The 23,423-nt window shown below is 44.3% G+C and overlaps 1 protein-coding gene across 1 annotated transcript in view; it reads left to right on the forward strand.

The window, feature by feature from the left end:
• Positions 1–22,872, forward strand: part of ZNF157 (zinc finger protein 157) — a 37,078-nt gene extending 14,206 nt beyond the window's left edge. The window contains exons 2-4 of the mRNA XM_043569913.1: positions 18,367–18,493; positions 18,792–18,887; positions 20,234–22,872. Coding sequence (XP_043425848.1) covers positions 18,367–18,493; positions 18,792–18,887; positions 20,234–21,456 — 1,446 coding nt within the window. The 3' untranslated portion in view covers positions 21,457–22,872. The remainder of the gene's footprint in view (positions 1–18,366; positions 18,494–18,791; positions 18,888–20,233) is intronic.
• Positions 22,873–23,423: the final 551 nt, after the last annotated feature.

Here is a 23,423-nt window from a genome sequence, read left to right on the forward strand (position 1 = left end):
CTCGGCTCCCTGCTTTGTCTTTTGTGATACCACTCCAGTGTTGTAGGGGGTATAGCACTTTGTCAAAACCACAAAGAAGTGGAACTATATGCTCCCCACTTGGCTTTTGCTGATGGGACGGAGCCGGGACCCATAGGTTTTCGTGCTTTTCTCCCACGATGCTTGGCTGGAATAAGTTGGTTATTATTTCAAAGTTTTCTGGGGGCGCCTGGGTGGCTCCGTCGCTTAAGCATCCAACTCTTGATTTCACCTCAGGTCGTGATCTCACGGTTTGTGAGATCGAGCCCCGTGTCAGGCTCCATGCTGACATGGAACCTGCTTGGCATTCTGTCTCCCCCCCCTCCCCCCCGCTCATGCTCTCTCTCTCTCTCTCTTTCTCTCTCAAAATAGATAAATAATTATTAAAAAAATTTTTTTAAGTGTATTTATTTTTATTTTTATTTTTTTTAATTTTTTTTTCAATGTTTATTTATTTTTGGGACAGAGAGAGACAGAGCATGAACGGGGGAGGGGCAGAGAGAGAGGGAGACACAGAATCGGAAACAGGCTCCAGGCTCTGAGCCATCAGCACAGAGCCCGACGCGGGGCTCGAACTCATGGACCGCGAGATCGTGACCTGGCTGAAGTCGGACGCTTAACCGACTGCGCCACCCAGGCGCCCCTAAGTGTATTTATTTTTGAGAGAGACAGAGCATGAGTGGGGAGGGGCAGAGAGAGAGGGGGACACAGAATCCGAAGCGGGCTCCAGGCTCCGGGCTGTCCGCACAGAGCCCGACACGGGGCTCGAACTCACGAACCGTGAGATCAGGACCCGAGCCGAAGTCAGTCGCTTAACCGACTGGGCCACCCAGGCGCCCCAATAAATAAATATTTTTAAAAAATGCTTTCTTGCTAGGTTGTCCTTTTCCTGGTCCTTTGACCAGATAAAGCAGACTTTCTTAGTCCATTGGAATTTTTGGGTTGCCTGTGTCTCCAGCACCTACTGTGGGATATATGTGGTATAAAGAAAACTCAGGGGAATCACTGCTATGTTGTTCCTGGGGTTTTAAGTCCCCCAGTGATCTGCCTCATCTCCAAGTGGCACAGTCTTCTTCATTTTATTTTCTTTTTAAAATTAAATATATTTTATTATGACCCAGACAGGGAGCACCACAGGTAGGAAGGAATTATTATTATTTTTGACTACTGGAATATATCTTATTTATTTCTTAAACTTTTTAGAGTATAGGTGACACCTGGTGTTACATTAGTTTCAGGTGTACCCCATAGTGAATCAGCGGGTTTATACATTAAGCTGTGCCCACCGCCAGCCTAGCCTCCTTTTTTTTGCCATACGGAGCTATCGCGATAGCGTTCATTGACTATATTCCTTATGCCGTGCCTTTTTTAATGTGGGTATAGTTGACACACAGAGTTACACTAATTAGTTTTACGTGTTCAGCATGGCGGTTTGACACGTTTATACATTATTCTCTGCCCATCACAAGTGTAGATACCATTATGCTGTGCCTGTCACTCCCGTGACTTCATCGTTTCATAACCCGAAGCCTGTGTCTCCCACTCGCCTTCACCCATTTTGCCCATTCTCCCACCCCCTCCCTTTGGCAACCACCAGTTTGTTTGCTGTATTCATAGGTGTGATTCTGCTTTTTGTTCGTTTATTCATTTGGGGTTTTGTTTGGATTCCACATGTGAATGCAGTCCTCTGACGTTTGTCTTTCTCGGTCTTATTTCACTTAATCTAATACCGTCTAGGTCCACCCATGTCACAAATGGTTCGATATCATCTTTTTCTATGACTGTGTAATACGCCATTGTATGTGGTGCACGATGTATGCACCACATCTTCCTCATCCATTCATCTGTTAGTGATCACTTGGGTTGCTTCCATATCTTGGTTAGTATAAATAAGGCTGCAGTACGCATGGGGGTGCGTGTATCTTTTCAAATTAGTGTTTTCATTTGCCTTTTCTTCATTTTCACTTCATTCCTGTAGTAGAATTAGTGGGTCATATCGTATTTCGATTTGAAATCTCTTTTTCAGTAGGCTCCACACCCAACATGGGTCTTGAACTCATGACCCTGAGCTCAAGAGTCACATGTTCTACCAACTGAGCCGGCCGGGTGTCCCTCAGATTTTTTGAGGTACCTCCATACTGTTTTCCACAGTGGCTGTACCAGTTTACATTCCCACCAATGGTGTGTGAGGGTTAATTGAGAGCTTTTCCTCTAAGATCAGGAAGAAGACAAGGATGTCTGCTCTTGCCACTTTAATTTAACATAGTACTGGAAGTCCGAGCGACAGCAGTCCTACAAGAAAAGGAAATAAGAGGCATCCATATTGGTAAAGAAGAAGTTAAACTGTCATTTGCAGATGACATGATGCTGTACATAGAAAATTCTCTTCTTTGTTTTATATATAGTGTCCAGGGTTCTTAGATATACTTAGCAGGAGGACTAGGGAAGAGTACATTTATGTGTATTTTCCTGGAAGCAGAACTCAGCGTACTTTTTCTTAAGAGAATGAAAAGTACAGAATTCATTTTCAATTCAGATTAAAATTACAGAACTTTACTCTTTACTCTCTTTTGCTTATTTATTAAAATTTTTTTAAGTTTATTTATTTATTTTGAGAGAGAGCGTGAGCGCAAGCTGGGGAGGGGGAGAGAGAGAATCCCACACGCAGGCTCCACATTGCCAGCATGGAGCCTGACGTGGGGCTCGAACCCACGAACCGTGAGATCATGACCTGAGCCAAAACCAAGAGTTGGACGCTTAACCGACTGAGCCGCTCAGGCGCCCCTATTTATTTATTTTAAATGCTTATTTATTTTTGAGAGAGAGAGCGCGAGTGGGGGAGAGGCAAGGAGAAGAGGGGGACAGAGGATCCCAAGTGGGCTCTCCACTGACAGCACTGAGCGTGATGTGGAGCTTGAACCCACGAACTACGAGATCATGACCTGAGCCAAAGTTGGACGCTCAACCGACTGAGCCACCGAGGCGCTCCCCGCAAAAAAGAGTTTTAAAGTAACATACTTCTAAGCAAAGCATGCCATCTGAGAGGAGAATAGTGATATTGGGTGTATGAAATGCTACATAAGGAAGCTGATGGAGGTTACTGGTGTCACGCCTTTCGACTCTTTAGGCTTCTGACAGCTGGTTACCTTATGCAGGGAGTTTGCAACCAGTTAGTTGTTTATCTTTTGACTCTTCCGAGTTAGAGTGGGTTTTTCTTCCCCCCAGGGGAATATGTAGATTGTAGATGATAGGTTATAGAATTATAGGTTATAGAATAATTTACTTTTAAGTTAAAACTTCGTCAACATACACCATTATGTTAGTTTCAGGTATACAACGTATTGATTCAGCAGTTCTACACATTACTGTCTGTCACCATACATTATTGCAGTATTAACTATATTCCCTATGCCGTACTTTGTATCTGTGTGATGTATTTATTTTGTAATTGGAGGTTTCTAACTCTTAATCCCCTTTATCTGTTTTGCTCATTTCCCCATCCACCTATACTCTGGCAACCACCAGTTTGTTCTCTGTATTTACAAGTCTGTTTGTTTTGTTTTCTAGGTTCCATATAGAAGTGGAATCATACGGTACTTGTCTTTCTCTGTCCGACTTATTTCGCTTAGCATAATACCTTCCAGACCCATCCATGTGATTGCAGATGGCAAGATCTCATTCTTTTTTATGGCTGAGCAGTATTCTAGTATGTATGTAGATATACGTATAGATCTACCTCATTTTCTTTATCCATTCATCTACGGGTGAGCACTTGGGCTGCTTCTATATCTTGGCTTGTGTAAATAATGCTGCAATAAACATAGGGGTGCGTATATCTTTTCAAAATAGTGTTTTCATTTTCTTTGTGTAGATACGCAGTAGTGGAATTACTGGATCGTATGGTAATTCTATTTTTAATTTTTTGAGTAATTAAATTACTGTCTTCCAAAGTGGTAGTAAATTTTTGGAGCACCACCATACTGTTTTCCACAGTGATCGGACCAATTTACATTCCCACTAATGGTGCACCAGGATTTCTTTTTCTCCACACCCTTGCCAATACTTGTTATTTCTTTTCTTTTGGGTACTGGCCATTCTGACTGCTGTAAAGTGATATCTCATTGTGGTTTTGATTTGCACTTCCCTGACGATGAGGGATGTCGAGCATCTTTTCATGTGTTTGTTGGCCCTCTGTCTGTCTTCTTTGGAAAAATATCTATTTGGATCCTCTGCCCATTTTTAATTTTTTGAATAATTTCTTAATGTTTATTTTATAGAGGGAGACAGAATGTGAGTGGGGGAGGGGCAGAGAGAGAGGGAGACACAGAATCCCAAGCAGGCTCCAGGCTCCGAGCTGTCAGCACAGAGCCTGACACGGGGCTCGAACTCGCGAACTGTGAGATCACGACCTGAGCCAAGGTCGGATGCTTAACTGACTGAGCCACCCAGGTGTCCCATTCTGTCCATGTTTTAATCGGGGATTTTTTTGGTATTGAGTCGTTGAAGTCCTTTATGTATTTTGGATATGACATCTCATTTACAAATATCTTCTCCCATTCAATAGGTTGCCTTTGCATTTTGTTGATGGTTTTCTGTTCCATTGCTTCATGTGTTTTAACTCACACCCAGTAAACAGGATTAAAGAAATATTTAAAAATAGAGATTAGCTGGGGGCACGTGGGTGGCTCGGTAGGTTCAGCATCTAACTTTGGCTCAGGTCATGATCTCATGGTTTGTGGGTTCGAGCTCTGCATCAGGCTCCATACTGACAGTGTGGAACCTGCTTGGGATTCTGTCTCTCTGCCCCTCCCTGACTTGTGCTTTCTCTCTCTCTCTCAAAATAAATAAATAAACTTAGATTAGTTGGAAAACATAAAGCAGTCCTATTTCCCCAACACAATATTTTTATGTTTTTAAATTCCAGTTAGTTAACATACAGTGTAATATTATTTTTTTTTAAGTTTGTTTATTTATTTTGAGAGAGAGAGAGAGAGAGAGAGAGAGAGTGTGTGTGTGTGTGTGTGTGTGTGGTGAGGACAGAGAGAGGGGGAGAGACAGAGAGAATCCAAGCAGGCTGAGATCATGACCTGAGCCGAAACCAAGAGTTGGAGGCGTAACCGACTGAGCCACCCACGTGCCCCCGAGTATACTCTCTAATACCCCCAGTAGAATTTTGGTTGAATTAAATCATGAGACAAACAATGATTCGTGCGTATATTGTTGTTGTCTTACTACATCACCACCTCTGTTGAGTAGAATTTGCATTCCATGTGTTTTCCTCTTCACCATCATCTTGAGTCCTTAATCTGTTGCCCTTCCTTTCTGAGGTCTTAACCCATGCTTTTCTGACACTCTGTCCTGGCTGGTTCTTTTTTAGTTTTTTCCTGGGTTACCAGATGGTGCACGACTTGAGTGTCCTGACAATGCTCTCAAATAAGTCTGTGCAGGAGGAACATTACTAAGTTGGAAATTGCTAACCAATATCCAGATGACAAGTCATGGGTAAAGTACTGCCCCCCATGGTGTCCAAATGTCTCCATTGGACGAGTGTCCCATGAATGTAGCTGGTCTTTCTGCCTGTGCAGCAAACTGCCATGCTTTTTCTCGATCAGAGTTGGGAGGGAGCTGTTCTATAAAGGAAGAACCATCGGAAGACAGAATTGAGTGACTGCAGTAGTGTTTCTTTCTCTTGCATCAGACTCTTTCTTGATCTTCTGGACCTGTGGCAACACTTCCAGCCTCTGCACTGCCTACAGTGGCTCCATTGGCCTCTCCCTCTGGACCTACACTTCGTTCTGACTGTGCCTTTTAAGTCATTCTTCCTTTTTTCTTGCAGGGTGGCAAACATTTACAGTCAGCCAGCTCCCTCAGCCAGTTTCCTGCCTATAAAATTTTGGAAGTCTGACATCCTTGTCTCAGTTTTTTAAATGTTTACCAGTTTATTAAAGGATATGATAAACGAGCCAACAGCCGGATTAAGAGACACATAAGGCGAGGTATGGGGAAGGGATATAGAGCTTCCATGCCCTCTCTAGGCACACCAGTCTCCCCACCTTTCTACGTGTCCACCAGCCCGGAAGCTCCCAGCCTTCTCTCATTTTGTCCTGTATCCATGCCTTTCAGTTCGAGCTGTCAGTGTTTCTGAACATATAACGTTCACAAAAGCCTTGTGACTCCCTCGTGTGTGTCCTCATTAGACAGAAGGGCCCCCAAAGATCTTTACTGGATAGTCTCATCTCTATTCCTGGATTTGGCTGAGATGGTTCAGTGGATCCATGAGTCACACACCTAATCTCTTCAGGAGGAGATTGTCTGGCCACACCCTTGGCTTTCCACAGCTCTAGTTCCCAACAATGAATTTTCCGAGTTTCGCATTCATTACGAGATGGGTAGGCTGAGAATATACCGGATCGTTCACTGTTGGTTCTTTTTTTGCTTAACAGTTCCTTACTCAATATGTTCCTTTTGTCTTACCTTTTACTATGAGCAGCAAGACAAAAACAGGCTACACCTTCAATGGTTCACTGGAAAATCTCTCAGCTAAGTTATCCAGGGTCATTCGTTACAAGTTTTAGTTCCCACAGAACTATAGAACACAATTCTACCAAGTTTTCCTCTACTGTATAACAAGGATAGTCTTTCCTTCCGTTTCCAATAACGTGTTCCTCATTTTCATCTGAAGCCTCACCAGAAGCACCTTTAATGTTTCTGTGTCTGTTACCATTCTGTTCGTGATGCATGTATTCTCTAAGATGATAGAAATTTCCCTTGCCATCTTCTTTTTTAATTTTTTAGTGTTTATTTACCTCTGAGAGAGAGAGAGAGAGAGAGAGAGAGAGAGAGAGCATGGTGGGTGGGAGCGGCAGAGAGAGAGGAAGACACAGAATCCGAAGCAGGCTCCAGGCTCCGAGCTGTCAGCACAGAGCCTGATGTGGGGCTCGAACTCGTGAAATGCCTGCCAGATCATGACCTGAGCTGAAGTCGGATGCCCAACCGACTGAGCCACCCAGGCGCCCCTCCCTTGCCATCTTTTTCACCTCCTTCTGAGCCCTCTCCAGCAGAGGGTTCCAGACGTGAAGTCTGTATTTCTTCCAACAGTCTCTTCAGGGCAGTCTAGGCTTTTTCTCTTGCTTGCCTCCTTCTTCCAGCTCCTTATGGTTATGGGTATTCCTTGGTTTGTGGCTGTATCACTATAATTTCTGCCTCTGTCTTTACACGACCCTCTCCTTTGTGTCTGCCTTCTCTTTGTATATTATAAGGATTGCTTGTCAATGGATTAAAGGCCCAACTGGGTACCCTGTATCAGTCATAGTTCTACCAGAGAAAACAGAGCCACTAGGGGATATATAGGTACATTAACAGATTTATTGCAATGGGGCACCTGGGGTGCTTCAGTCGGTTAAGTGCCAGACTTCGGCTCAGGTCATGATCTCATTGTTCGTGAATTTGAGCCCCACGTCGGGCTCTGTGCTGACAGCTCGGAGCCTGGAGCCCGCTTCGGATTCTGTGTCTCCCTCTCTCTCTGCCCCTCCCCAACTCGCACTATCTCGCTCTCTCAAAAATAAATAAACATTAAAAAAGTTTTAAAAAGAGATCTATTGCAAGAAATTTGATTCAGTGATTGTGTGAGTTGGCTAATCAAGTCCCAAATCCATAGAGTGAGCCAGCAGGAAGGGCAAAGTGGAAGCTGGCAGGAGCCAGACATTGCCATCCACAGGTAGAGTTTCTTCTTCAGGGAGACTCCAGTTTTGCTCATAAGGCCTTTCCACTGATTGGATAAAACCCACTCCAGATTATCAAGGATAATCTTCTGTACTAAAATCAACTCATGGTAGATGTTAAATACACCTACAAACTAACTTCACAGCAACGCCCAGATTAGTGTTTGATTGAGTACCTGGGGATGATAGCTAGCCCACTTGACACATAAAACTGACCATCACAGTCCAGCCCTTGTCAACTTGGCACCCACACACGTCACCCTAAGCCATACCCAGTCCCCAAATAAAGACAATAACAAGATCATCCTTCTGCCTAACATGATGCAACCATCCTGGTATTTATAAATACATTCTTCTATCCATCCCATATTCCCGTTGCCCTCAGCAGGCACCTCGCTGGGTCACGCTTCTTTACTTAGTACGGTGACCTAAACCTTCATTCCTTCAGGGTCCATCTATTAATAGTTGCCTGAATTGGGTTGTATAGTTGTCCACTGACTTTAATCACACAGCAGGATAGTATGCCTCAGGGGGCCTTCTATATTTCGGGCATATCCCTCCATACCTCCATGGTGTATCAGCAGACTCCGTCTCCCTAGCCAACACGGGAACTCCCTTCCTTGCCTGTTGCTTCAGAGGCATGAGAAGCCCAAAGCTTCTGGGTGGCAGTCTTAGGTTCCAGTGAAACGGAATCACTCTTACGTTTTTTAAAATTTATTTTATTTATTTTGAGGGGGAGAGAGAGAGACTCCCAAGCAGGTTCTGCGATGTCAGCGCGGAGCTCAATGTGGGGCTCGAACTCACCAATCGTGAGATCATGACCTGAGCCCAAACCAAGCGTCGAGCCACCCAGGCGCCCCAAGCATTCATCCCTTTGGAACTGAGATCTCTATACCAGCAGAGCATAAAGGTCACATGGATGAGCAGGGACATTTTTGCTCACTGACCATTATGGGCAATAGTCAGTGATATGCTGTTCCCATTTCCCCCCTCTGAATTCTGGATCCGTGACTCCCGTCTCTGGGAGAAACAGTACCATATATTAGATGCTGATTCCGAGGCTGTACAGCCTCCTGGTGGATATCGTCTCAGCTCTGCAAGGTATTATCACCTAGTTAGAACTTCAGCTGAGCCTTCAAAAGGCCATTCTCCCATGCTGTCTTTATCAGATAGGTAATTTGCAAATCCTTTCCCCAGTCTTGGATTGTGTTTTCATTCTCTTCATGGAGTTTTGCCAAAAAACAAGACATTAATTTTGATGGAGCCTGATTTACTATTTTTTTTTTCTTTTATGGGTCTTGCTTTTAAGCGCTGTATTTGGGAAACGTTCACCTAACCCAAGATCACAAAAATTTTCACCATGTGGACGCGGCCCAGTGTAATCCACCTGCCACCAGGCAGCTGGCTGATAACCCCAGAGTGTGGGGCCATGTCAGAGACTCAGTGTTGGTCTCTGCTGCTGGCACCTTGGCCACTGTGCTGTCGCTGTGGCCAGGTCAGCCTTGGTGAGTGAGAGTCTGTGTCGCTGGTTCCGTATATAGCCTCCATCCCTGTCACCATGGTCATTTGGTTCATGAGCCTACTGGGCTCCTGTCTCCATTAGTACAAGTTGCATACGCTTTCAAAATCATGTCTGGGTGTGGATCATAACGGCCAAAGGCATCAGGAGAGCTACTGTTCCCTTTTGCGAAGGTGGCACCAAAGGCGAGGAAGGAGGCTCCACCCCCTCCCAAAGCTGAAGCCAAAGCAAAGGCTTTGAAGGCCAAGAAAGCAGTGCTGAAAGGCGTCCAGTCGCACAAAGACCCACACTCCACCTCCCTTCCGACGGCTCAAGACACTGCATCTCTGAAGGCAGCCCAAATACCCTCAAAAGAGCGCCCCCGGGAGAAACAAGCTTGGTCACTATGCCGTCATCAGGTTCCCCCTGACTACCGAGTCAGCCATGAAGAAAATAGAGGACAACACACTTGTGTTCATTGTGGATGTCAAGGCCAACAAGCCCCAGATCAAACAGGCTGTGAAGAAGCTCTGTGACATTGATGTGGCCAAAGTCAACACTCTGATCGGGCCCGATGGGGAAGAGAAGACATATATTCGACTGGCTCCTGACTATGATGCTTTGGGTGTTGCCAACAAAATTGGGATCATCTAAACGGAGTCCAGCTGGCTAAATCTAAATATAAGTTTTTTCACCATAAAAAAAAGAGCTACTGCTTTTTACGATTGAGACTGCTTACTTTTTTTCAGCATCTTATTCAAATATGACCTTCTTTTGGGTAATTTTGTAGATAGGAGCTTAGCAATACCTATAGATGTGGAGCACGCACCCTGCAAAATCCCAAGTAATCTGATCAGGTGCTGCGTTTTTTGTTTAGTACCAGGGGTTGACAACGATGGTGTTTTTTCTAAACGTCTTCACTTACTTTAATAACACTACATTTACCATGTTATCACCGTGGGATGTGAATTTAGGTTAGACAAGAGAAATTTCACAAGTGCAGTAACACGTGCTGGAGTATACCAAAGTTTGTAATGTCTGACCAAAGCAGCTTGCTCATAAATCATTGGTCACTTCCGTTTTAGGTAATTTATTAGCATTTATGGTTCTTACAGGAAAAATAAACATACTTCGCATGTTTAAAAAGTGTTTTTCATTTGCCTTTGCATTAGCACTTAAAAGATAGCTTTCTATTTCAAGAGGACTTTATTTATTTTTAATAATGTATTTATTTAGTAAACATGAAGTGCAACAGTGATTTCAGGAGTAGATTCTTTAATGCCCCTCCCCCATTTAGCCCATCCCCCCTCCCACAACCCCTCCAGCAACCCTCCGTTCTCTATATTTAAGAGTCTCTTATGCTTTGTCCCCCTCCCTGTTTTTATATTTATTTTTGCTTCCCTTCCCTTATGTTCATCTGTTTTGTATCAAGAGGACTTTAAAATTACTCTTTTCTTTAAAAATTTTTTTTGTTTGCTTATTTATTTTGAGAGAGAGAGAGCAAGTGGGGGACAGGCAGAGAGAGAGGGAAAGAGAGAATCCCAAGCAGGCTTCGTGCTGCCAGCACAGAGCCCGTCGCAGAGCTCGAACTCAGGAAACCTCGAGATCATGACCTGAGCTGAAACCAAGAGTTGGACGCTTAACCAACTGAGCCACCCAGGTGCCTGGCATTTAAAATTATTCTAATATAACAGCAGCATAAATATAATTCTGCACTCACAAACAGCTAAGCTAAGCTAAGATCCATAATTATTCCATGTTTGCAAGTATAATCCTGAAATAAATACTACTTCTAAGGAGCCCTTTTATCAGCTTTTTAGGTTTGGTTTAAACACATATACACACATTTTCGGTTGTGGGGAGGCTTATGATGTTATATTCCACGCACTGTTCTGAAAGGGGCTTCAATAGCCAACCCTTCAATAGCCCAAAAAACTGAAAATACTTCAGGAGTTGCATGTTGTCCTCTTTAGAACTGATTTCATCGGAAGAGTTGAAGAAGCTGAACATTTTACCACTATCAAGTGCATTTGAAAGTGACGTTTTTTTTGGTGCTAATTTGACTCCCCTGGGGAACTAGGCACTAATAATTTAGTCACCAGCCAAATCAAGCCTGTATAAAAGGAAGCCAATATTCAATTACCAGGTAATTGACCCATTCTAATGATTTTTCTTTTCTTTTTAAGTTTATTTACTTTTGAGAGAGAGAGAGAGAGAGAGAGACAGTGTGTGTGTGTGTGTGTGTGTGTGTGTGTGTATGAGTGAGCAGGGGAGGGGGAGAGAGAGGGGGAGAGAGAATCTCAAGCAGGCTCTGCGCTGTCAGCATAGAGCCCGACGCAGGGCTTGAACCAACCAACTGTGAGATCATGACCTGAGCCAGAATCGAGAGGCAGATGCTTGACCAACTGAGCTACCCAGGCACTAATGATTTATTTTGAACATGAACATATAACCTTCAAATGAGATGTCTAACCACCACCACCAATACCAAAACAGTTGCTCTTACTTTTTTTTTAATTTTCTTTTAAAGTAGGCTCCACGCCCAATGTGGGGCTTGAACTCGTGACCCTGGGATCAAGATGCTCTACCGACTGGGGGCACCTGGGTGGCTCAGTTGAGCATCCGACTTCGGCTCAGGTCATGATCTCACAGTTTGTGCGTTCGAGCCCCGCCTTGGGCTCGCTGCTGTCAGTGTAGAGCTAGAGCCCGCTTCAGATCCTCTGTCCCCACTCTTTCTGCCTGCCCCTCTCCCACTCGTGCTCTCTCTCCCTCCCCCAAATAAATAAACATTAAAAATAAATATGCCCTGCCAACTGAACCAGCCAGGCGCCCTGACATTATCTCTTCTTCTAAGGTTTAGGCCTTGCCCAGAACTCCTCATACATGGAATAGCTCATACCAAGAATCCTTGCTCCCACAGCAAAGCCTTGGGCTGCCACGCACATGTGGAACGGGTGAACAGACAACATTTAGCTGGGGCTCCTGGGTGGCTCAGTCAGTTGGGCGTCTGACTTTGGCCCCAGTCATGATCTCACAGTTCGTGGGTTCGAGCCCCTCGTCGGGCTCTGTGCTGACAGCTCAGAGCCTGGAGCCTGCTTCGGATTCTGTGTCTCCCTCTTCTCTCTGCCCCTCCCCTGCTCATACTCTGTCTCTCTCTGTCTCTCAAAAATAAATAAACATTGCACATTTAGTATTTGTCCTGCTCTTCAGGTTATATAATCCACACATAATGATTGCTGCAAAACCCGCCATTGCAATGGGAACAAATGGTGCCTCTAGCTTTTTGGGTAAGTTTAGATCCCCGATCCTCACGGTGATTACAGAATCCTCCTTTCAGGAAACAATGCAAATTCCATCACAGATGGTTTATACAGGGCCTGAGGCCTTCTTCCGTTCCGAGAATGACAAGACCTCTCTCAAGCTCCAGCCAGTTTCTGGCTCTTACCCACGCTCGCAGGCCAATGATAGTTCATTTTGTGTTGCCTGTGGCATGTCAGGGATAGCTTCTGCCCCGGGTATTCTTACAAATTACTCCATTTGAGTAGGCCCTTACATTTTTGTCGCATCTATCAACTCTCCTCTGCTCCCCATATGTCACTATTGCATTTCAGCCAGTCCTGGCTTGATTTTCAGTTTCTGATATTATCATGATATCATCAATGTAGTGTCTTGTTATTTCTAGGACCTGCATCAAGTCCCAATCCCTTCTTTTTTTTTTTTTTTAATTTTAGAGAGAGAGAGCGAGCGAGCACACAAGTTGGGGAGAGGGGAGTGAGGGAAAGAGAGAATCTCAAGCAGGCTCCATGCTTGGCACAGAGCCCAACAGGGGGTTTGATCCCACAACCCTCAGATCATGACCTGAGCTGAAAATCAAGAGTTGGATGCTCAGCTGACTGAATCACCTAGGTGCCCCCCCCGCTTCCTTTTTTTATATGAATTTTGGAATCAGCTTGTCAATTTTCTAACTCTTAAATCTCTTTACTGATTGTGATTGGTGTTCATAATAGTTGTATTTTTTTTAAAAAAATTAACGTTTTATTTTTTGAGAGACAGAGAGTGATAGAGCATGAGCAGGGGAGGGGCAGAGAGAGAGAGAGACACACACACACACAGAATCCGAAGCAGGCTCCAGGCTCTGAGCTGTCAGCACACGGCCCGATGCGGGGCTGGAACCCATGAATGTAAGATCATGACCTGAATCGAAGTCGGATGCTCAAGCGACTGAGCCACCCAAGTGCCCTTGTTTATAATATTTCTATTTTAAGGAACCTACTGAGATTATCTTCTTTGTGCCCTACTACATGATCAATTTTTGTGAATGTTCCATGTGTGCTTGAGAGAAAGTATATTCTGTATGATCGGAGTGTAGTGTTTAATATGTATATATCCAAAAGTTTCACCTTATTATGTTGCTTGGGTCTTTTGTATCATTGCTTATTATTTTGTCCACGTAATCTGTCTTATTTTGTGAATGATATGTTAAAAGTCTCCCATTAGAGGATGCTTCTTTTTCTTGTATTCTTGTAGTTTTTGGTTTATATAGGCTTTTGCGGTATCACTTTGTGCATAGGTATTTACACATATCTCTGTTGTTAGATCTTTATTTTGGACAAGGCTTTTAATATTACAAAGTGTCTTCCTTTGTCTCGTATAATTGCTTTTGGAATTCTACGTTGGCATCAGGATTTCAGTCCCTGCTTTTATATTGTTTTCATTTGGTAAATCTTTATCCACCTCTTTAATTTTACCTTTTTAAAAAAATGTTTATTTTTGAGAGGGAGGGAGTGTGAGCGGGGGAGGGGCAGAGAGAGAGGCAGACCCAGGATCCGAAGCGGGTTCTGGGCTGGCAACAGTGAGCCTGATGTGGGGCTTGAACTCACAAACTGTGAGATCATGACCTGAGCCAAAGTCGGGCGTTCAACCGACAGCCACGCAGGTGCCCCAGTTTTAGCCTTTTTTTTTTTTTTAATGTTTATTTATTTTTGAGACAGAGACAGAGCATGAACGGGGGAGGGGCAGAGAGAGAGGGAGACACAGAATCGGAAGCAGGCTCCAGGCTCCGAGCCATTAGCCCAAAGCCCGACGCAGGGCTCGAACTCACGGACCGCGAGATCGTGACCTGAGCTGAAGTCGGACGCTTAACCGACTGAGCCACCCAGGCGCCCCTTAGCCTTTTTGAATGACTGTGTTTTAAACATACCTTTTGTGCACAGTATTATTGGGCTCTGCTTTACGAGGCAACATGAAAACATTTTTCAGTTCGTAGGTGGCGTAAACCCATTTACACTTATTTATGTTACTGTTTGATGTCATAAACAATACAGATATGTTTGGTCTCAATTTTTTCACTTTATCTTCTGATGTAATCACTGTGAGATTGTTATATTTGCTGTTTCTTTCTCTATTTAGTGTTCCCTCTACATTTTTTTTTTTTTGGTTATTAGGAAGGTTGTATTTTCATGCTGATAATTCCCTTTGTGTTAATACTTCATATAGTACCCTTAGGCAGTCCTTGTTTCTTTCTTTTTGTTTATTTATGAAAGTTGTATATATTTGAGGTATACAACATGATGTACACATATACATATTGAAATGATTACTACAGTCGAGTTAATTAACCTATCATCTCACGTAGTTACCATTTTTTGTGTGTGATGAGTATACCTGTAATTTACTTTCTTAGCATATTTCCATTGTTCAATATAGTATTACTTAAGTATAGTCATCATGCCTGTACATTAGATCTCTAGACTTTGTTTTTAAGATTTTATGTTTAAGTAATCTCCATACCCAACCTCGGGCTCAAACTCACAACCCTGAGATCAAGAGTCGCACACTCCGTGGATTGAGCCAGGCAGGCGCCCCATGCATCTCTAGACTTTATTCATTCTACATAGCTGACTTTGTCCTCTTTGACCATTGCCACATTTCTCCCATACCCCTCTTAATGTTCTACTCTGCTTCTGTGAGTTTCACTTTTTTAAAAAAAAGATTTCACATATAAATGAGATCATACAGTACAATATTTGCCTTTCTCTGTCGGAGTCATTTCACTTAGCACAATGCCCTCCAGTTTCATCCATGTTGTTGCAAATGGTAGGATTTCCTTCTTTCTCATGACTGAATGATGTTGAGTTGTGTGTGTGTGTGTGTGTGTGTGTGTGTGTGTGTATACACACCACATCTTTATCCATTCATCCATTGATGGACACTTAAGTTGTTTTCCATATCTTGAATAATTCTGCAATGACCATGAGAGTGCAGATATCTCTTTGGGAGAGTGATTTCATTTCCTTCAGATATATACCCAGAAGTGGGACCGCTGGATCATATAGTAGGTCTAGTTTTAATTTTTTAAGCAGCCTCCATACTGTTTCCCGTAACGCCTATACCAATTTACCTTGTTTTCAAAAAAGATTTTATTTTAAAGTAATCCCTACACCCAATGCGTGCCTTGAACTTCCAACCTCGAGATCAAGAGTTGCACGCTCTGCCGACAGGTGCCCCTACTTTTTTTTTTCTTTATTAATCTTTTATAACATCTAATTTGTCTCTCACCTTTACCTACATGGCAGTCAATGATCTCATTCATCTTTTCTCTTTTTCTTTCTCTTCTTCCATTTTTTAGTTCTTTTTCTACTTTGTCGGGACAACTTAATATCTATACGTTATCCTTCAGCCCGTGACCCCAGCGTTGTGTTAGTCTTAACTTTACGGTAGTATGTAAAATGCCCAGTGTCAGGCTTTTGCCAAAATTTCCCCATTCATCGAATTTGCTCGGATGAAGCTCACCGTTTGGTGTAGTGCTGGTCAATAGAACCCCTTGCAGTGATGAGTACGTTCTGTGTCTTTGCTGTCCAGGACTATAACTAGCCACGTGTGGCTACCAAATTGGACAGCACACCTCTGTTAAATTCCTGAGGAAGGGCACAGGTGTTTTTGAGAAATTGATCCCAGTTTAATTCTCTGGTCTTGTAAGTTATTTCATCTTTTTTGCCTGGAGGCCCTGAAGAGATATTTTCTTTGTCTTTAAATTCTAATTGTTTTGTTAAGTGCTATGTCAGAGTTGGTTTTCCGGGTCAATTTTCCTTGGTACCCAAGGGGCCTTTGATCGTGTTGAGATTTGCTTAATGATCCCGGGTATGTCCTAGCTTGGTGACTATCCCGTGTGTACTTGAAGAAACTTAATTTCTATGTTTCTGAGTGGAATGCTCTGCAGAGTCCTTTGGTTGCTGGGTGGTGTTCAGTTTTCCTATATCCCTGTTGATTTTCTGTCTACCGGTTACTTTGATTACTAAGAGAAGTGTTGAAAGTCAGCGGTTCTAAGTGTGCATTTGCCCCTTCCTTCTTTCGGTTCTTTCAGATTTGCTTCATGTATTCTGAGGCTATTTTATTAGGGCAGTCTCCCCCACAGTCGTGCTCCCCCACACTCCCTCCCATGATCTTTTGGCTGGACAGTTAGGGATTTAGTCTGTCCGCTTTGGCACTCACTGTCTGTAAGGAAGTTTGCCCTTGGGGCCAAGGGGTGGGAGGGTAGAAAAAAGGCAATGGGGATCCTTCCCCCACTCTCCAGACCACTATTCTTGCCAAAGAAAAGGATTTCTCTTCCTTAGAGTTTGAGGTGTCTGCTGCTACAAGGTTACAGGTTTTTTTTGTGTGTTTTTTTTTTTGTGTGTGTTTTTTTTTAGCCCTGGGGCCTACTTTGGGGCAGGACTGCTTTAAAAAAAAACAGTATTTCTCCCATTTTCTGTGTCCCACAGGGCCCCCCCCACCTTCAAGCTTCATGTACTTTTGGTGTCCCTGCTGACTCTGTACCTGGTGCTTCTCTCAAGCACCTCTCTTGGCTTTCTTAGCCTTCCAGTTTATTCTGGTGGTTTCAGCTAGTACTGAAATGCTATTGCCTCCCAATCGTTGGCCTATCCTAGCCTTCTCTTCTGAGCTTCAGAATCCTATAGCCACCTGCCAGCTGGACGTCTATCAGTATGTGCCATAAACAACCCAGCTCAGGTCCAAGATCTATTTCAATTTCTCCTTCTGCCAACCCAGTATCTCTCTTGTTTTGCTCATCTCAATATATGGCACCAGCCTCAACCCATCTGCTCGCGCCATTATCCTGGGAGTGATGATCTGTGCCTTTCTCCCACTTAACAGGACTTCTGTCTAATTTTGAAATATAAATATATTGTGGGAGGGTCAGAAAATATTCTGATGGTATAGGGAGTCAGGCATTTTAGAGACTGATGATCTGTAGGAAAAAAAAAAAACAGTTGAAAATCTCTCCCCTCTCTGGCCCCGGAATGTCTCTGCAGCCCTTAAACTCATCATAGCCTGAAGTGCTGTTTTTCTCTCCTCCGGTTCTATATGTAGTTTCATAGCTCACCATGTGTGTTTCATGTTTTCCTGCCTTTTTTTATGCTGTTGTCCCATATTTTTGAGGGAAACTGTATTCTTGTTGAAGGATTCCACGCTCCGTCTCCCCAAGTGAAGTTGGATCTGATAACACAGCCCACTGCACCCTGTACGCATGCCTAACGCAGCTCCCGTAACACCTCATTGCAAGACTGTGTTCATACCTAAGCCTCTTCACTGGGTTTTGAGCTCTTTGAGAACAGGCACTCCATCTTACCCCTTTTTTGTTTTCCCAGCAACTGGGACAGGTCCGGGCACCTCGTGTTAACTCAGCAGTCAGCAGTCTTTTCTTCATGGATTGATATAGTAACACAATAGCAGGGCCGTTCTGGGTTCCCCCCCGCCCAACAAAATATAATATCGAGCAAGACACGGGGTCAGGTGTCCAATGTAGTTCTAGTTAACTCTTACTGGTGCTCTGTGGAGAGAATTAGTTTCACACATCTGGTTTTTTTTTTTTTTTGAGATAGTATTTAACATTTTTTTTAATGTTTATTTTGAGAGAGAGTGTGTGAGCAGGTTGGGGAGGGGCAGAGAGAGAGGGAGAGAGACTCCCAAGCAGGCTCCGTGCCATCAGTGCGGAGCCCGACACAGGGCTCCATCCCACGAACCGTGAGATGATGACCTGAGCCGAAGTCAAGAGTCGGGTGCGTAACCGACTGAGCCACTTAGGCGCCCCTCTGTGTGTCCCATTCTGATCATTGCAGCTTGTTGTTACAGGGATCTGTGTCATTTGAGGACGTGGCTGTGGATTTTACCCGACAGGAGTGGCACAGACTGGACCCTGCTCAGAGGACCATGCACAAGGATGTGATGTTAGAGAACTACAGCAACCTGGCATCCGTGGGTGAGGATTACTGTCCACGTAACTCCTGGTACCATAGGTTTCCTTTCTTGGTTACTGTAACGTGTGTGGCCTTTGTAGACTTTAACAATACTTTAGGTTCTAGATTCAAGGGTCACAGATGCTTGATTAGGTTTGAGGCACCAGGAAGCGTGATGTGTGTTGTCACTTCCCCCAATGAAAGGTTTAAATGGGCCCCCTTCCTTGTGCAGCTCATGAAGATGCACCTTCCTCCTCCTCCATCAGAGGCCCTAGCGCTCAGACAACTTGGCCCATGTCCTCTGCCATTTCCCATTAACAGGCCTCTGCGTGGCCAAACCGGAGATGATCTTCAAGTTGGAGCGAGGAGAAGAGCTGTGGATTTTAGAGGAGGAATCCTCAGGCCAAGGTTTCCCAGGTGAGTGAGCAGAAACGGGAAGGAAGAGTGCAGAAATTCACGCTTGGGGCAGTGGTTTCCAGTAGGCTCTTTCTAGGGGCCCTTCCTCTTTGCAAATGACTGGAGGGCAGAAGGTTTACACACTTCAGGTACCTAAATCACACCTGCCCTCATTACGTTCACACTTAAGTGCTCTGGCCTGTTTTATCTTGAGGTTTTTTTTTTTTTTGTAAGCTTATTTATTTATTTATTTATTTATTAAAAAAAATTTTTTTTTTAATGTTTATTTTTGACAGAGACAGAATGCGAGTGGGTTAGGGACAGAGAGAGAGGGAGACACAGAATCCGAAACAGGCTCCAGGCTCTGAGCTGTCAGCACAGCCCGACACGGGGCTCGAACTCACGAGCTGTGAGATCATGACCTGAGCCGAAGTCGGACGCTCAACCGACTGAGCCACCCAGGTGCCCCAAGATTGTTTATTTTTGAGAGAGACAGAGAGAGAGCACAAGCAGGGGAGGGGCAGAGAGAAAGGGGGACAGAGGAGCCGCAGCCGAAGTGTTGACAGCAGAGAGCGCGACGTGGGGCTCGAACCCAGGAACCACGAGATCGTGACCTGAGCTCAAGTCGGACGCTCAACCGACTGAGCCACCTGGGCGCCCCTCTTGAGTTTTGTGGTTATCTACCACTCTTACCTGTCCCCGCCCGCCTCGTCTTACACGTTCTCAGCTAGTCTGTCTCCCTTTAGTATTCTCAATTGCCTGCCCGCTTTCCACTGCCTTGGATGCCGTTCGTTGTGGGGCATTCGTTTGTACGCGCCTCTGGTGTTCCACCACCTCTTAAATGAGTGTCAGCTATGATCTGGTCACGTTCTAGGCGTAGGGATCTAGCACCTGGGAAACTAATATCACTGTCCCGGAGCTGGCAGTCTGATACATCACGTTTGGTGGTGAGAAGAAAATCAATGCAAGATACGAAAGATAGACAATGATGTGTCGTGTGCCTGTGGAGGATATGTCCAGGGACGACTTTTTGGGGAGGTTAACATTGGTGCACCAACATCAGTGATGTGAGAGAGACAGAGCCACGTAGACTTTGAATATTCGGGGTGGAGAGAACAGTGTGTGTCAGGGTGATAGATCCTAAAAAGAGCAAAGAGGCCAGTGTAGCTTAATGGTGGGTGGTGCGAGTGGCCGGGGGCCATATCAGAGAGTTAGCTGGGGGCCAAATTATGTTGAGTTTTTTAGGCGAGGTGAAGCACTTTTTAACAGGCTATGTTTTGTGGGCTTTGGTAAGCACTTTCATTCGGTACCATGACAAGGGAAACCATTGTTGACTTTTAAGTAAGTGATCCGATTTGTTTTTAAAGGATCTCTCTCACTGCTGTGTGGCAAGAGTTCTGTCGGGGGTGGTGCCCTCAGGCATGACAGTGACCTTCAGCGTCAGAAGATTCAACCTGTGGATCAAACTGTTGAGTATAATGGATATGGAAAAGTCTTCTACAAGAACACAGGCTTTGTTGCACATAAAAGAACACACGCAGGAGTAAAAAACTTTGGATGTCATGAATGTGGGAAAAGTTACTGCAGGAAATCAAACCTTATTGAACATCTGAGGATACACACAGGGGAGAGACCCTATAAGTGTGGTGAGTGTGCCAAAACGTTCAGTGCAAGGTCATACCTCATTGCTCACCAGAAAACTCACACGGGGGAGAAACCTTTTGAATGTAATGAATGTAGGAAGTCTTTTGGCCGGAAGTCACAACTCATTCTACACCAGAGAACACACACAGGAGAGAGACCGTATGCGTGTGCCGAATGCGGGAAAACCTTTTCTGAGAAGGCAACCCTTATGATTCACCAGAGAACCCACACAGGGGAGAAGCCCTATGAATGTAGCGAATGTGGGAAAACATTTCGAGTCAAGATATCCCTTACCCAACACCAGAGAACCCACACAGGGGAGAAACCCTATGAATGTGGTGACTGTGGGAAAAACTTCCGTGCAAAGAAATCCCTAAATCAACATCAGAGAATTCACACAGGTGAGAAACCCTATAAATGTGGCGAATGTGGGAAGTTCTTCAGAATGAAAATGACTCTCAATAATCATCAGAGAACTCACACAGGTGAAAAACCCTATCAGTGTCATGAATGTGGGAAATCCTTCAGGGTACACTCGTCTCTTGGGATACATCAGCGAATTCACACGGGAGAGAAACCTTACGAATGTAGCAAATGTGGCAATGCCTTCTATGTTAAAGCACGCCTCATTGAACATCAGAGAATGCATTCAGGAGAGAAACCCTATGAATGCAGCGAATGTGGAAAAATCTTCAGTATGAAGAAATCCCTTTGTCAACACCAGAGAACTCACACGGGAGAGAAGCCCTATGAATGTAGCGAGTGCGGAAACGCCTTCTACGTGAAAGTACGCCTCATTGAACATCAGCGGATTCACACGGGAGAGAGACCCTTTGAATGTCAAGAATGTGGCAAGGCCTTCTGCCGGAAAGCGCACCTCACGGAACATCAGAGAACTCACGTGGGCCGGCCCTTGCCTTTTACTGTGGAGAAAGCTTCTTTGTGAAGACTCCCATCACCGTCTGACCAAGCCCTCTGGGTCCTCTGGTCACCGGCACACAGAGCACACCCGTAACAATTAGGCTCGGACACTGGTGTGAAAATACATCCTGATTCCTCTTAGGGGATAGCTCGTTGTTTTCGTTTCATTTGGATTCCCCTAATTAATGGTGAGGTTGAATAACTTCTTACCTGTTGACTGGCCGTTTGGGTTCTTTTCTTCTGTGCTTTGACTGTTGTGTATCCTTTCCCCATTGTTTTCTGACGGGCTGCTTATCTTTTACATCCTGGCTTTACATGGTCTTGTTTTCATTTTTCAGTATATGAGAATGTACAAACCTTTTTTCAGTCATGTGTACGGCAGATATCTTCTCCTGGACTGTGGCTGGTTATTTAATGTTGTTAACTCTTCCATTGAGGTTTTATGTTCGAATATTATCAGTTTCAAGGTGATCACAATTCTCTTACACTTTTCCTCTAAAGTTAAGGTTTTCCTTTCAACATTTAGAATGTTAATCTCCCCTGAGGTTGTGTGTGTGTGTGTATAGCGTGAATTGTACAATATATACTATATTCCTCTGAACACTTTCCATAAATGGTACCACCCTGTGTTGAAAGTTCTGCAGCTTGCTTTTTTCATGAAACGTTACCTGTCCTTGATCTATCCATGCTGATAAATATAGGTCTGGTGTATTCATTTCTCTCCCCCTAGCGCAAGACATTTGTGTTGTTTCTGTGTTTAGCGTCTGGATCTAAAAGTGGAACTGATGGGTCATAGAGGATAGGCAGTGTTTAAGTTACTAAGCTGTTGTGCCCCTAGCTCCAACACCCCCCTTCTACGCTGTTCTTTGCGATGCTGGGGCTGTGACTCTACAAAACATGTTTCTGTCTTGCCAGCTGCTTCCCGTGGGGCCTTGCCAATCGGAGATAGTAACCGTGAACCGTGAGCGTGAGGAAGGAAGAAGGGCCTTGCTCCTTTTCTTTTCCTCCCTGTTAGCGCCCCGTTCATCTGAGTGTCAGCCCAGTATCGCTCCCTCCCTTGCGCAGAAGTTCCTCATGGTGGCAGTTGTTTAATTCAGCACTCACAGAACAGCCAATGGTGCCCCACCCCCTCAGAAACACTAGCGGCAGCTGGCTCGTGCCACTCCCTTGGGAGTTACCAGTCCCACTCACGTGACACCACTCCCCAGCCTTCCAGTTTTTCAACCGACTGAGCCACCCAGGCACCCCAGCCAACCTTCCAGTTTTTAATAATTCCAGTTTCTTCCCTTGTTACCGTAGCCTAGCTGCTTCCTGCAGTTGCTGCCTCCATGATAATTTTAATGTTCTCTTTCTGTCCTTTTCAGTTACATGGTTAATAACTTTGTGACTAGTCAAAAATTCTTTATAAGAAGTTCTTTTCATTAAAACAACTGGCATCGTTTCTGTCTCCTAGCTGGGTTCTTTTTTTCTTTTTTAATGTTTATTTATTTTTGAGACCCTCAAAAATGAGGGTGGGCGTGAGCAGTGGAGGGGCAGAGAGAACGGGAGACACAGAATTCCAAGCAAGCTCGTGCCATCATCCAGAGCCCAGAGCGGGGCTCGAACCTGTGAACTGTGAGACTATGGCCTTAGCCAAAATCAAGAGTCAGAGGCTCCACCGACTGAGCCACCCCAGGCGCCCCTCCTAGCTGGGTTCTGATTGCTACAGAAGTTTTGCAACTTTATTAAATAATTGAATTCCGCCCCCCTCCAAATTGTACTAATTTACACTCTCATGAGCAGTTTGAGACGAAGTTTACATTATCCCACATATACACCAGGACTTATCAGTCTTTCAAATTGTTGCCAGTCCGGAAGATGTAAAATGGCTTTAAGCCTTCCCATCCATGAATATGGTTTGTCTTTTTATTTTTTAACTCAACTTTTTTCGACTTCCATTGTATGTTACGGTTTTCTCCCATAAATTGTTTTTAATTAAAGTTAACTTTTAAC

This window comes from Prionailurus bengalensis, chromosome X (genome assembly GCF_016509475.1).
Source record: "Prionailurus bengalensis isolate Pbe53 chromosome X, Fcat_Pben_1.1_paternal_pri, whole genome shotgun sequence".
Classification (NCBI taxonomy): domain Eukaryota; kingdom Metazoa; phylum Chordata; class Mammalia; order Carnivora; family Felidae; genus Prionailurus; species Prionailurus bengalensis.